The sequence below is a fragment of the Schistocerca serialis genome, chromosome 1, assembly GCF_023864345.2.
Source record: "Schistocerca serialis cubense isolate TAMUIC-IGC-003099 chromosome 1, iqSchSeri2.2, whole genome shotgun sequence".
Taxonomy (NCBI): Eukaryota; Metazoa; Arthropoda; class Insecta; order Orthoptera; family Acrididae; genus Schistocerca; species Schistocerca serialis.
In genome coordinates, this window is record NC_064638.1 from 483,905,293 (window position 1) to 483,919,870 (window position 14,578).

The 14,578-nt window shown below is 40.2% G+C and overlaps 1 protein-coding gene across 1 annotated transcript in view; it reads left to right on the top strand.

Moving 5' to 3' along the window:
- Positions 1 to 14,578, top strand: part of LOC126473677 (rotatin) — a 399,830-nt gene that overhangs the window by 164,949 nt on the left and 220,303 nt on the right. Inside the window, exon 15 of the mRNA XM_050100916.1 lies at positions 565 to 786. Within this exon, the coding sequence (XP_049956873.1) occupies positions 565 to 786 (222 nt within the window). The remainder of the gene's footprint in view (positions 1 to 564; positions 787 to 14,578) is intronic.

The window sequence follows — 14,578 nt, forward strand, 5'->3', positions numbered from 1 at the left end:
TAAAATATGTACAAGAACTATATAGTATTTCTACTTTAAGCAACTTGTCAGTTATAAAATTAATGAAATCTGTAGCCACTACATAAATAAATAATATTGCAAAGTTAAAAGCAAGTCACAGTAAAACATTATTAATTACAAGACTAGAGCTTAAATTTGCCATATTTGTTTTTAAATTTCCTTCTGAAGTCAGCTAGGTAATCTGTGGTGTTACTTTTTATAATTTTACTTTACTTGTGCATATGTTTTCACAATATTTGCTGTTTATCAGTGAGGGGTGTGGGAAAAGTTCTCACACTACTGAGGAAGGCTTTTGAATAACCATGTTTGTGCAGATAAAATTCCCTTATTTACATATACTGATTAAGATACTGTCAGTGCAGGTTCAGTGTGTGTATGTTTGTCATTACTTCTCGAATAATCTACACTTCATAGTGATTAAGACTACTTCTTCTTCTTCTTCTTCTTCCTTTTTTTTTTTTTTAAAAAAGATGGAAAATAAAGATCCGTAATAATGGACTGAATGGCCGGCAAACTAATTGTATTTGCTTGCTTCTTTTACAGGCTTGTTTCTTTTTGGCAGTGATGACACATTCCGTATTGATGCTGCAATCCTGCTTTCTTTATTGATGTACAGTGATCATATATTGTCTACTTGGCCTTGTGACTCTCCTCGCTCTGATTCAAGTTTCTCTGTTCCTGAAATTGTGGCCATACGTATGAGATTACCTTTTATATGCAAAACTCATTGGAAAGAAAGCCATAACAGACAACTAAGTTTGAAAGGTAAAAGAACTTCCAATTCCTGATTACATGGAAAATTAGGTGCAATATTATAGGTGTATACAGGAAACTGCAAATTTTGTGTTATTTGACATTTATAGTGGGTTGGGATTTAGCGACACTAAATATTGAGTGGCAGTGACAGAGGGAAGCAAAGGTCATTACTTTGTCAGGCATGGCAGGTGGTATGGGTTCTTTACTTGGCTCAGTTGGTAATGTGTGAGAGAAATGTTGGTGGTTCCACCAACAGTCATTTACTGAGACATAAGACTCTTTAAACAAACAGGGTAATACAATGTGTTTTTAACCCACTCAATTCCTCACGATGGCGGAGTAGTAGCTTGCGGATTCCATTAACTGCTGATACGGCGATGGCTCGTATTGCAGCGGTGCACCAGCAACATATTCTTCATTTCAGTGCCGTATCCATGATTCAGTGTGATGGCGGTGCAGTCTTCTCCTTGTGAATTTGCTCGTTGCGTTATTAACAGATGGCTACGGCATGGTCCAGAGTGCTCCATCCCAGAATAAAACCAGTGACCCTCAGGTTCAGCATCTTCTGGTGGAGTTCATCAACCTCCAGGTTCACAGGTGACGCATTTGGTGAGGCCACAGTCCCTTTGTCCTTACCAAATCTGGTTAAGTACCACACAAACTTCTTTCTGGTTACATTTGGGATGGCATCTTCTGCACTGACCTATTGCCGCGGTACTGACATCTTTTGTCAAGCAGCGTAGCTGTTAAGTCATCATAGCGAAGTATGATGTCCGCTGACTAACCATCGATCCATCTGTCCAGGCGACATTTCTTCATGTCTTCTTTCTCCCCTCAAAGGACCACCTCCTGCCATTTGTCGGAGATATTTATTTGATATTTTTACCAATATTGCAAAGTTTCTAGGGCAGTGACTGATTCTTCGGTCGTTGATCTATGCTTCTCACATTGGGCACAAACGTGACCAATGTCAACACACGTGCCGGCTTTCCATTGTTTTACCTCTATGCTGGCGTGGTCAGGCATTGCCCTTTCGTCCTCCGTCGCATCGCCAGATACATCATGCACCTGAGTTCCGTATGCTGACAGTTCCAGAGCATTTACCGTGATGTGCAAACTGCACTTGTAGTTGTTCTTTTTGGAAACATTGCCTGTCTACTCGGTCACTGATCTGTTGAAGTGCTGACTGCTGCTGCCAAAACCGCACTGGTCATTGGCCTTCTCACATTGGGCAGAAATGTGACAAATGTTGACAAACCACTGGCTTTCCGAATATTTTGGCTTATCATGTCAAAGTCTCTAAAATGTTAACTTATAATAAGTCTTTATGTATGTGAACAACCATAAATAACACATAATTACTAAACATAAATATTATACACCCTACATTCCTCCCCCAATCCGAAAAATTCATCCTCGAATTTTCTCTCATGTTCATCTGAAAATGACTGACAAACAAGAAACGAAAACGTAGTGGCAACCTTAGTCTGTCAGGAAAATTATATAATACATTCATTCCATAATAGATTGAAGTACATCAGCATTAAGAAAACTTCTGAAAGTGATGTTAGAAATATGGTAGAATGACAGTCAGTAACAATACAATGAAGTAGCATTACACATGTAGGCTCTGGATTTCTGTAGCCATTCAACTGGAATTTGATGTAATGATGTTGTTGTTTGTCTTGTGTTTTTGGTCTGATGCACAGGAAAGCAGTACAAAGTATGATTATAAACAAGAAGGTTCCAGAAATATCTTTGCCCAATATCATAATTTGTGTTTCATGTTCCTCTATCAACTGTACGGTATGTTGCATCATAGTGTTGGCATCAATCTTGGCTTGTTGTACAGTGACAAGAACATCTAATGACTGCAGGATAGAGAAATTCAATACATTCTACTGTAGGACTCATACTTCTGTAAGCACATGGTATCTAATCATATGTCGGTACTTCCTATTATCTAAAGCCCAGAATTCCCTTTTGCGTATTTTGCTAATTCCCTTTTCTGTATCTGATTTCCTGTTAGTACATTATCGTTATAATCTGTACATTTGCATTAGAGTGGTAGATTTTGTATTGTGGATGCGTAATTGACTGTGTGCGGATGAAGATTAAATGGTGCCAGTTGCGTGTTCTGTGTTATTGGATCAGCAGTCTTCCGGTTCCGGGGTCCAGCATGCTCCAGAACAGTATTTGCTACTGATGGTGACATTACATCTGTTACTCCCTTAAAAGATTTCAACCGGCTTGCATGAATAATAGTTACTTTTGTGGATAACTGTAACTTGGCATTAATAGGTGACGTGATTTCGACAACTTGGTAAGGACCCTGGTAATTTGTCATAAATTTTTCATATTTCCTTTAGAAACATAGGGAGCGAATAATTTTGAAATTCGGATACTTAACGTGTACATTGCCTAATTTCTCTTGCCAGTCTAATGCTGTGGTATTTGCTTTCTGTATCTTTTTCCACACATCCTTAATGATTCAAGCAAATTCCCTAACTGCTTCTCCATTCTTTCCTTTCTTGGGCTTAATAACATCAAATGGCAACAGCATCTTCCTTCCATAAATAACTTCATAAGGTGACATGCCTGTTCCTTCATGTGTTTTGTCACTGTATATGCTTACACAGTATGGAATGATGGTATCCCAATTGTTGTGCAGGACATTGATAAATTAATTAAGCATTTTCCCAACACTGCAGTGGACCCTTTCTGCCTATCTGTTTGCCTGTGGTTGTAATGGGGTGGTGTGTAATTTACATCCCTTCAGTGAACGGCAAAGTTATTTAAATGAGGTCGAAGTTATTACCTAGGTCAGTTATAAGTCTTTCTGGTGTGCCAGATTTTAAAATCCAATTATTGACCATAGCCTGTGTTGATCAGGGACATGTATCATGGTTATAGATATCTTGAGTACTGATCTATAATTGTTAGTACAAACCTATTCCTGGCTAGTGTTTTATTAAAGCGACCATCATGTCCGTTCCTGCTATTTGAAATGGGTGTGATGCTTCCAGGAGTCTTTGTAACTGTATACGTTGATGGCAATAGTCTGCTTGCTGGGTGCATGGTATGCAATTGCACACGTATTGTGCCAGATCGTGCTTTCTGGTCTCCCACCAGAATTGTTCGCTAATGGATCTTTCAGTAGTTCTTTGACCACCTTGACCTGAATGAATGTGATCATGGGCCTCTTGCGTGACTTCCTGTCGGAGGTGTTTGGGTACCCCAACTCTCAATCCGAGTCTAGTTGTTCGACACAAGACCCCACACTGTAGGCAAAACTGCTTTTGTGTTGCAATCTGCATCTGGAGCCTGTGCCTTTTGTCATTCTTCTGCATTGCGACCTACTGCTTCTAATAACCCTATCTTTCTACTAAGACAATTCACTTAGGAATGTTTCTTCCCCAGTTAATGAATGACTTCAAAGACCATTTTGGAAAGGCACAGGGGCCAACACGTCAAACAACTTGATGGGTCTTTTAGTCAAAGTAACAACTTGAGAGTGGCATGGTTGATGATTATATTGAATTTATTCCCATACAGAGAGCACCTGAAATATTTTATACATAGACGACACTCAGTAACTCCTTTTCTGTTGTTGAGTAATTCTTTTCTGCTGTATTTAGTTGTCTGGATGCGTAGGCTAATGGATGTTCTGCACCATTAATGTTTTCACCCAAAACTGCTTCGATAGCATGTCTAGATGCATCACAGGACAGGATGAATTCTTTGGTGAAATCTGGATAGATTAATACAGGACTACATGTTAATATGTATTTCAGTGTTTCAAATGCTGTGTTGCATTCTGTTTTACAGTGAAATTTAGTAGCTTTTTTCAATAACTGCATGAGAGGTCATACTACTTTTGCATAGTCCTTTACAAATTTTCAATAATAATTTGAGAGGCCTAGAAACAGCTGTATTTCCTTGGTAGCTTATGGTGTTGGAAAATCTTTAAGTGCTGCTATTTGCTGTGGATCGGTTTTGATTCCGTGTTCGCTGATAACATGGCCTAAATATATTACTTCCTTTAATGCGAAGTGACACTTTTCCGAATTTAATATTAATTTAGCATCCCTGAGACGTTGGAAAACTTCTCATAAGTGAATCACATGCTCTTTTATGTCTTTTGAAAATACGATTACATCATCGAGGTATATCATGCACTGTCAAAGTTTTAGTCCACATAACCCACCCTTTAGCAATCTTGGAGTATTTCATTCTTTAATCCAAAAGGCATTCTTAAGAACTGCCAATTACCTGAAGGGGTGGAGAAAGCAGTTTTATGTCTCTCCTCCGGTGCAGCTTCTATTTGATGGTACCCGCTCCTCAAGTCAATTGTGGAGAAATATTTACTGTTGCCAAGATGGTCAATGGTATCTACGATATTCGGTAATGGATTGACAATTGAAATTGTTTTGCTATTTAAAAGCCGGTAATCACAACAGGATCTATGATGTTTTGCACTGTCAGCGGATTTCTTTGGCACAATTATGACATTTGCGCCGCATGGCGAAGTCGAATACTCTATTACACCACATTTAGCTGCCGATCCAAGAATTCAAGTAACGGCTGTAACTGGTGAGGAACTCTGTATGGTCTCCTACAAAACGGGGCATTATCTCTTGAAACTTCCTGGCAGATTAAATCTGTGTGCCAGACTGAGACTTGAATTCAGGACCTTTGCCTTTTGCAGGCAAGTGCTCTATCAACTGAGCTACCCAACATGGCTCATGACCCATTCTCACAGCTTCAATTTTGCCAGTACCTCGTCTCTTACCTTCAAAACTTCACAGAAGCTCTTCTGCTAACCTTGAAGCTATGGGGATGGGCTGTGAGTCATGCTTGGGAAGCTCAGTTGGTAGAGCACTTGCCCACAAAAGGCAAAGGTCCCGAGTTCAAGTCTCGATCCGACACACAGTTTTAATCTGCCAGAAAGTTTCATATCAGCACCCACTCTGCTGCAGGGTGAAAATCTCATTCTGGTGTTATCTCTTGTTGGAATCGTGCGTTGTGTGGTGTTCATTGGTGGTAGCGGTCCCTGTGAACTAAACATATCCTGAAACTTGTCCAATACTGTTTTTATCATATCACTTTAATTTCCTTTAAGTGCAATATCTTCTGGTGCTATGTGGTTTTGCAAGCAGCTGGTTTGTTGTTATTGTGTACGTCAGACCAATCAAAATAATTTCCTCTAAGGAACCTATGTTAGCTATTAACATTTCCATTTGTAACTCTGTGTTCTGTCCCAAAATTATCTATATGCACTGGTATCTTTTGTACTCCATCAATTGTTGTGGCACAAACTATACTCCGCACACAAAACAATGTGCTGTGTCTAATTCAGCATTTTCCTCTTAATGGTTCAACTGTGCATAGTGTAAACCAACATTAATGTCCACCCAAAGTAGCTTTCCTGTACCGAATGGTATTTTATCCCACGAATCTACATTCAAGGACATTGCTCGCAGTTTACTTGATTCCTCTTTCCGGGGAGATTTATTGCAGCAAAGCATCCTTGGCAGCCTGTGTCATCTAATTGAACACTGTCCCACTATGCTCCACTGTTTGCTGCCCAAGGTTGATTATAGAATGACGTTTATTCAGGAAATCTAATGTTAGGATAGCACTGCATTCATCGTTTACCCTTGATATGGCTTCCACAACCTCCTGGAATCTTACGCCCTCAATTTGAAAGGTTAGTGATGTACAGCCTACTGAATGTGTATCACCTCCGCCTATACCACTTAACTTATATCTTGGAGGGTCATATCTCCTGACCTCAGTGCGCTGTTTATTTATGACTGACACTTGAGCCCCAGTGTCGACTAATAGTCTACATGTTTTACCATTAATAGTGCCTGGTAACCATCACACCGCCTTCGCATGCGCTCTAATACTGTAGAATTTTAATGGGAATGGGAACAACTGTTGGCGTTCCTGTTTAATGGGCCCCCGTTTCCAAATTTCACTGCACTACTACACTCACAATATGTATGGCCCAACGTTTGACAAGTTGTATACTGTGGTTGGTAACTCTTTTTTGAGATGTGTCCCTTCCGATCGCATCTGAAACAATTAACCCCTGTGGAAAATCCATTTTTTCTTTCCTCGTACAGCGTCACAGTGTCTATTTCCTCTAATTCTGTAGCAATGTTCACTCCATCAATTAAATTCTTCAGATTTCTGCCCTAACACAGCGCGGTGACAGTTCTCATAAAAAAAATCTAAGATCGTATTCTGCATTTTTTGCAGAATATACTTATTGGCTTCATCACTGGCTGACAATTGGTAAGTGCTGCTAATAACTTTTCGTATTCTATCCACAAAGCTTTCTATTGTTTATTGCGCCTTTGAGACATGGTGTTCAACTGCTCCCTATAAAAACGGCAACTGTTCTGATTTTTAAACCTTTTGAGCAAAACTTGTTCCAATTCATCAAAAGTTAATGCATTTCGTAATTCCTCATGATGTAGTACATATGCCTTAGCTTCCCCAATTAACTGTAATTTTGTCATCTGCAGCATCTGTTCCTCTGACCAGGAACAGAGTTTAGTGGCTGCCAACAAATCAGCAAAAAATGCTTCTGCATCCTTGCTTGTCTTACCAGAGAGGTGTGGCTGCTGATGAATCCCATATAGGAGGGGCTACACTAGGTGTCGACCTATACTCAGATAATCAGTTCAACAATTCATTATTGTCAGACTTTGATTGGTTTATCTAATTAAGTAGACTCTGAATAACCTCGTGGTGGAAATTCCTTTTGTCTTACTGTCTGTCATTGTAATGCTTTCCTGCTTAACAAATGGTTATTCCCACAAATATACTTCCTATGGCCACAAGAACAAAGATTCAGTTATGTAACAAATAACATTTGAAACCTGATTACAATTTCAATCAAAATAAAAAGAACATCTAATACTATCTGACAAGAAATTTTCTAGTGTGAAATTTCTTTGAAAGAATGAGAGCTTTACATTTTTTGTTTTTTACAATGCGGAAGTTTTTCTTGAAAAGGAAAAATATCTTGAACCAATTTGCACTCACCAATGTACTGCTGTCTGCAGGTTGCCGTCTGCTGTCTGTGGGTTGTTCGTGGCCCGTCACTGGTGATGGCATCATGAATTTCTTATACCACAAATTCCCTACCTTGTACACTCCAAAATAGAGCCAAGGTTATCTGTCACCAAATATAGTACGTCGGGGTTTAGTGACACTAGATATTGAGTGTCAGTGACAGAGGGGAGAAAAGGTCGTTATTTTCTCAGGAATAGTGGTAGACAAAGCGACACTTTGTGGGTGGTGGAATGGGTTCTTTACTTGGTTCAGTGGGTGAGGTGTGAGAGAAACGTTGGTGGATCCACTGACGGTCATTTGTTCACATAATTCCCATTAAACGAACATAGTAATACAATGTGTTTTAACTTGCTTACTTCCTTGCGGCTGTGGCGCAACAAAGTTGTAGTGTGCGCATTCCAATGACCACTTTTACAATGACAGCTCATGTTGCAGCGAGGCGCCAGTGGCATATTCTTGCATTGAGTACTGTACACGTGACTCATTGTGATGGTCGCATGGTCTTCTCCTTGTGAATATGCTCGTTGCATTGTTAACAAGCGGCTACGGTGTGGTGCGAGTGCTCTGTCCCAGAACCTTGAGGTTCAGCATCTTATGGTGGAGTTCATCAACCTCTAGGTTCGCACGTGACCCATTTGGTGAGGCCGCAGTCCGTTTGTCCTCACAAGCCACCTGGGTAGGCACCACAAAAAATTCCTTCAGGTAACATCTGTGATGGCATCGTCTGCCTTGACCTATTGGCACAGTACCAACATCATCTTCTGTTGAGCAGGATAGCGGTTAAGTTATGGTAGCGAAGTATGACATCCGCTGACTAACCATTGGTCCATCCATCCAGGAGACATTTCTTCATGTCTTCTTTCTCCTCTCGAAAGACCTCCTTCGGTCCATTTGTCAGAGATATTTATTCGATATTTTTACCAATGTCACGAAGTTTCTAGGGCAGTGACTGACTCTTCAATCATTGATCTATGCTTCTCATGTTGGGCAGAAATGTGAGCAACATTGACACATGTGCTGCTTTCCATTGTTTTGCCTCTATGCTGGTGGGGTCAGGCATTACCCTTTCATCCTCCTCCGCATTGCCAGGTACATCATGCACATGATTTCAGTATGTTGACAGTTACTAGAGCATTGGCTGCTGCTCTGGTCACTGTTCTCCTTGGAAGCATTGCTGGTCTGCTCAGTTGTTGATCTGTCGAAGTGCTGACTGCTGCTGTGAAAACTGCATCTGTCATCGGCCTTCTCATGTTGGGCAGAAACGTGACCAATGTTGGCACACCTGCCCGGTGTTCCCTGTCCGACTGCCGCCGCTTCCGAATATTGTGGCTTAGAGTGTCAGAGTCTCTAAAATGTTCACTTAACCTGTAAAAAGTCTTTACATATTTTTCTGCTTTGAACAGCCATAAATTATGCATAATAATTATACATAATTTTTATACACCCCACACAACCTTGCAAAAAGTATTAGTCATTTGTTTGATAAATATTTATGTAAATATAAAATCTGAGGTCTTGATTACAATTTTGTGTCAGCCTGAAAAAAGCAGTTTTGAAGACGATTGTTGAGTGATCAGATTATTGCTTTTGGAAGGCATACAACCTGTCAGCAGTATTATCGCAGATGAACAGACAATTCAGTAGTGGCACAAACCATACAAGTTTTTTACATGCAGGTGCAAAAAATTTAAAAGTGATTGGAAAAGCGTAACTGACGATCACTAACAGTATTGACCATGACATTGTAATGCCTTATTGATCCACTTAGCCAAGAAGATTGACATCTTAGAGTTGAAAAAATTGCTGAACAGTGCCTGGTAAGTGTTAACACAACTCACTCCAGCATTCAAATCAAACTGAATTACTGTAAGACTTGTGCATTGTGGATTCCCAGAGAGTTTACCATTCATCTCAAAGTAAAGGGATTTAGCATTTGCACCAAGCTCAGAAATCATTCTACTAGCAAAGGTGGTGGATTTTTGGTCAGGTTTAACCTTTGATGAAATGAATACATTATCCTGAACCAGAGTCCAAGAGTGAAAACATGCAATGATAATTATCTTTTGTATTCCCCATTGTCTGATTTTCAGTGTTTTTTTGGAGGAGCAATACACGGCCAATGGCTATGTTACTCATACATGATTGAGAAGAAAGTCAAGCAATGAAAAGAGAAAAGACACTCTGCTTCTTTGAGATGATGCTTTGACTTATGTGGGACAACTGTTATTGGAAACTATGGGAAAAGGCAGCTCTTACTTCATCCTTTTGCATTCTTGATGTGCCCCCTTTGGATTTCAATCTGTTCTGATGAAAGAAGCTTTGCATGACCTTAAGTTCCATGGCGATGAAAAGCAAAGAAAAAAGTACAAAACTGACATTGAGATCAAGGTAAAAAATTTTTTGCTGAGAGGACAAGTGCCATAAATTTGGTGGGGATTACATGGAAAAATAGACAAAACGTTGTATTGATTTAATAAACCACTTTTGCTGTACAGCTGTTTGTTTAATTATTTATAACCACTGAAATTTAAAGTTACCAGTCCCACATTCTACTTTACAATTTTAATATAACTTATTCAGTGTGTATAAATCTTTGTTGCTTGACATTTAGTTAGTTCCTATTAAAGTTTTACTCGTTATTTTAATATCATTTCCACAGAATGGTAGCTGCAATATCAAATGGCAGATCGTGGTTGGTTGAGAAAGATAGCTCCACTTGTTGCTTGCATAAGCCTCTGTTTGGTGTGTTATATCTCCTTTTCTCCTCGCAGTTCTCATTCTGAGATACGATAGTTATAGAATCTATTTGTATATAAGCTGTCTACAAACTGAGTGTGACAATAACATCATTGTACCCACTGCATGTATTAAATTATATACTTGTTAAGTTTTTCCAGGGTATTACAAAAACTGCTTCATTCTTGTTGTGATAAAAATGCTTCATTTCCCTCAGGAGAGGATAAGATAAGATAATTTTATTTTCATTAGGTCTTTACAGCAGTAGACAGTATACAGGGTGGAGAAAATTTGTGTTATGAAATATTAACCCTGGACAGCGGATGCCAGTAGGAACCAAAATTACTAATGAAACTTCCTGGCAGATTAAAACTGTGTGCCGGGACGAGACTCGAACTCGGGACCTTTGCCTTTCGCGGGCAAGTGCTCTACCAACTGAGCTACCCAAGCACGACTCACGCCCCGTCCTCACAGCTTTACTTCTGCCAGTACCTCATCTTGTACCTTCCAAACTTAATAGAAGCTCTTCTGCGAACCTTGCAGAACTAGAACTCCTGAAAGAAAGGATATTGCGGAGACATGGCTTAGCCACTGCCTGGGGAATGTTTCCAGAACGAGATTTTCACTCTGCAGCAGAGTGTGCGCTGATATGAAACTTCCTGGCAGATTAAAACTGTGTGCTGGGACGAGACTCGAACTCGGGACCTTTGCCTTTTGTGGGCAAGTGCTCTACAACTGAGCTACCCAAGCATGACTCACGCCCCTCCTCATAGCTTTACTTCTGCCAGTATCTCGTCTCCAAATTGGTAGAGCACTTGTCCGCGAAAGGCAAAGGTCCCGAGTTCGAGTCTCATCCCGGCACACAGTTTTAATCTGCCAGGAAGTTTCATATCAGCGCACACTCTGCTGCAGAGTGAAAATCTCATTCTCAAAATTACTAATATTGTGTAAGTCGACAACACATCATTTTTTAAACTATGGAAACTTGACGCCACGTGCTCCGATTTGCCATGGGATTGCCCTGTTGCCTTTCTTCGGTTGACAGGCAGCGCTATGGTTGTTGGTTCACACCTAAGCTTCACTTCGGAGCACACACGTCATCTGCGATTTAGTCATACAGTAAACATGGCAGCACAGTATTCATTTGAAGAACAACAAGATATTGTTTTTGTTTATGGACTAGCTGATGGTTAATTTGTTTGAAGCTCCATGGTTGTATGAGGAACAATACTTAGCAAGATGCCATCCACACCTGCAAATGTTTACAGCAAGTCACTGGCAACTTGGTGAAATAGGCTCGTCAGTGGGATATCAGGGTGATGCTGGAAGACGTTGAACATGTCGGGATGCTGCATATGAAGAGACTGTTCTCGAGTGCTTCAAGGAAGTACCTGCGACAAGTACTCGAGCGGCTGGACATGGCGTGGGGGTCACTCATCAGTTAGTCTAGGAGGTTCTGAGGGATGATGGCCAGCAGCCATTTACTTTCCACCTTTTCCAAGACCTAAATCCTGTGGCAAACTATGATTACAGTGTAGGGTTTTGCCAGTGGTTTCTGTGACATGTTGCGTGGGATCCCAATTTCCACACCATTGTGTTGTTTACCGACAAGTGCACCTTCCATCGAGATGTCCTTTACAACACTCAAAATGTTCATTACTGGGCAAGAGGAAATCCTCATGTCATGTACATCCGTGGACACCAGGAACGATTTTCACTCAACATTTGAGCAGGCATTGTGGGTGACCATCTGATTGGGCTGGTCCGTCTATCTCCTCAACATACTGGGGCAAATTACCTTCACTTTTTGCAAGAAACTCTACCCAGCCTGCTGGAAGATGTTCCCTTGGCAGGCATTGTGGGTGACCATCTGATTGGTCTGGTCCATCTACCTCCTCAACATACTGGGGCAAATTACCTTCACTTTTTGCAAGAAACTCTACCCAGCCTGCTGGAAGATGTTCCCTTGGTCATATGGCTACGCATGTTGTTGCAGTATGAAGGGGTGCCCACATATAACAGTCATGCTGTATGCGGATATTCAAATGAACTCTTTGACGGCCGGGTAATTGGCAGAGGTGCTTGTAGGATATGGCCCCCACGATCACCAGACCTCGCGCCACTGGACTTTTTCCTCTGGGGATTCTTCAAAGTTCTAGTTCACCCACTCGAATGCAAACCACCTAGAAACAAAGAGGAATTAATGGATTGCATTCAGCGTGCCGTCAATCACATCAGGGCAATGCCAGGAATCTTTGAAAGAGTTCGGCATTGCCAAGCTTGTGTCATGTCAGAGGGTCGCCAGTTCAAGCACCGCTTTAAGTACACAATGTCGTATCTACAAAAAAGGCCCTTTTCAGAGCCAACACAATTTGTAAAAGGCTTTCTGTATGTGAACTAACAGCTGTTGATGGGTTTGTTCCCAGTACCTCTTATCATGAAACTTAAGTAGAAGTGTCAAGACCCTGACAGATTCGCCCCCAGAGTGGAAGGCTGACGTGTTACCACCGAGCATGCGGGCTACCTTGGATACATCGCAATCTCCGGCAGGCAAAGCATTCGCTATTATGTGTTGTCTAGAGCATCTGGCAACAGTGCAATCCCGTGGTCAATTAGAGTGTGGGGCACCAAGTTTCTGTAGTTTCAAAATTGTGCGTTGTCGACCTACACAACATTAGTAATTTTGGTTCCTACTGGCATCAGCTATCCAGGATTTATTACATTAGCAAATAGAACTGTTTCACCATATCAGTATTTAGCTTACAATTCCATGTTGCAGTTAAAAAATTCTTTTAATTCATGGAATGGGTTGGCAACAAGCCATTTATTTAATGTTTTCCTAAATTCACACTCTGGTAGGTCTTGTGCCATATGCGGGAGCTTATTAAATGGTTTGTGGCCCACTAGCTCATAGCTATTAATTGACTTTGGTAATCTGTGGTATGACATATGTGTGGAATTTTTATTTCTTGTGTTGTGACCATGAATATTATTTATAAGTTTTACTTCCTGTAGATTCTTTTTTACATAGGTTAACACTTGGTATATATACAGATTTATAACAGTCATTATTTTACATTCAGAGAACAATGGCTTTCAGTGTGCTTTATGCTGAGAACATGTAATGTCTCTGATTGCTGTCTTCAGCAGAAATAATTTGTTTTGAACATGGCTTGAGTTTCCCCATAGAATATGTCCATATGACATAGTACTTTCAAAAAGTGCAAAATAAGATGTTTCAACATAAGCTTCTGGTACACATTTCATAAAGCATCTAAATAAGTAAATTACTCTGGATAATTTAACGCTAATGTATTTTGTGTGTTGCTCCAAGGACAATTTGTCATCTAAGTATACCCCCAAGAACTTTATATAACAGGGATCATTAAAAGGACTTTTGTCCTTAAGACTTAATACAATTTTTTGTGTTTTGTTGTTGTTCAGGACAAATCCATTTCACCTGAACCAATATGACATTTGGGCAAGTGTACTGTCAGCAGAATCTTTTAACTTACTTAGATCATTGCTGTCGTTTAGGTAGGTAGTGTCATCTGCAAATAGCACTGTTTTGGATCTTATAAAGGAGAGTAGGTCATTGATCATTACCAAAAACAGAAATTGCCCTAACACAGATTCCTGTGGAACCCCCACCTTAGTTTGTTTCTCAGTAGACTTTTCTGTGTGATACACATAGCTTGCCTACAGTTTTGGAGATAAAACTTTAGTAGTTTTAAGCTGTTCTGCCTAATGCCATAAAAATGGAGTTTCTGTAGAAATGTGTCATGTCCTACATAGTCAAATGCTTTACTCAGGTCACAGAATGTGGCATGAGCAAATCCCTTCTTCTCAAATACTTTAAGAACATATTTAATTACAGAGTCTATTGTGTCTGCTGTTGATGTTTTTTTCTAAATCCATATCCTGCTACATTAAATATTCCATGTATTTCAAAATGAGCAGACAACTGATGGTAAAT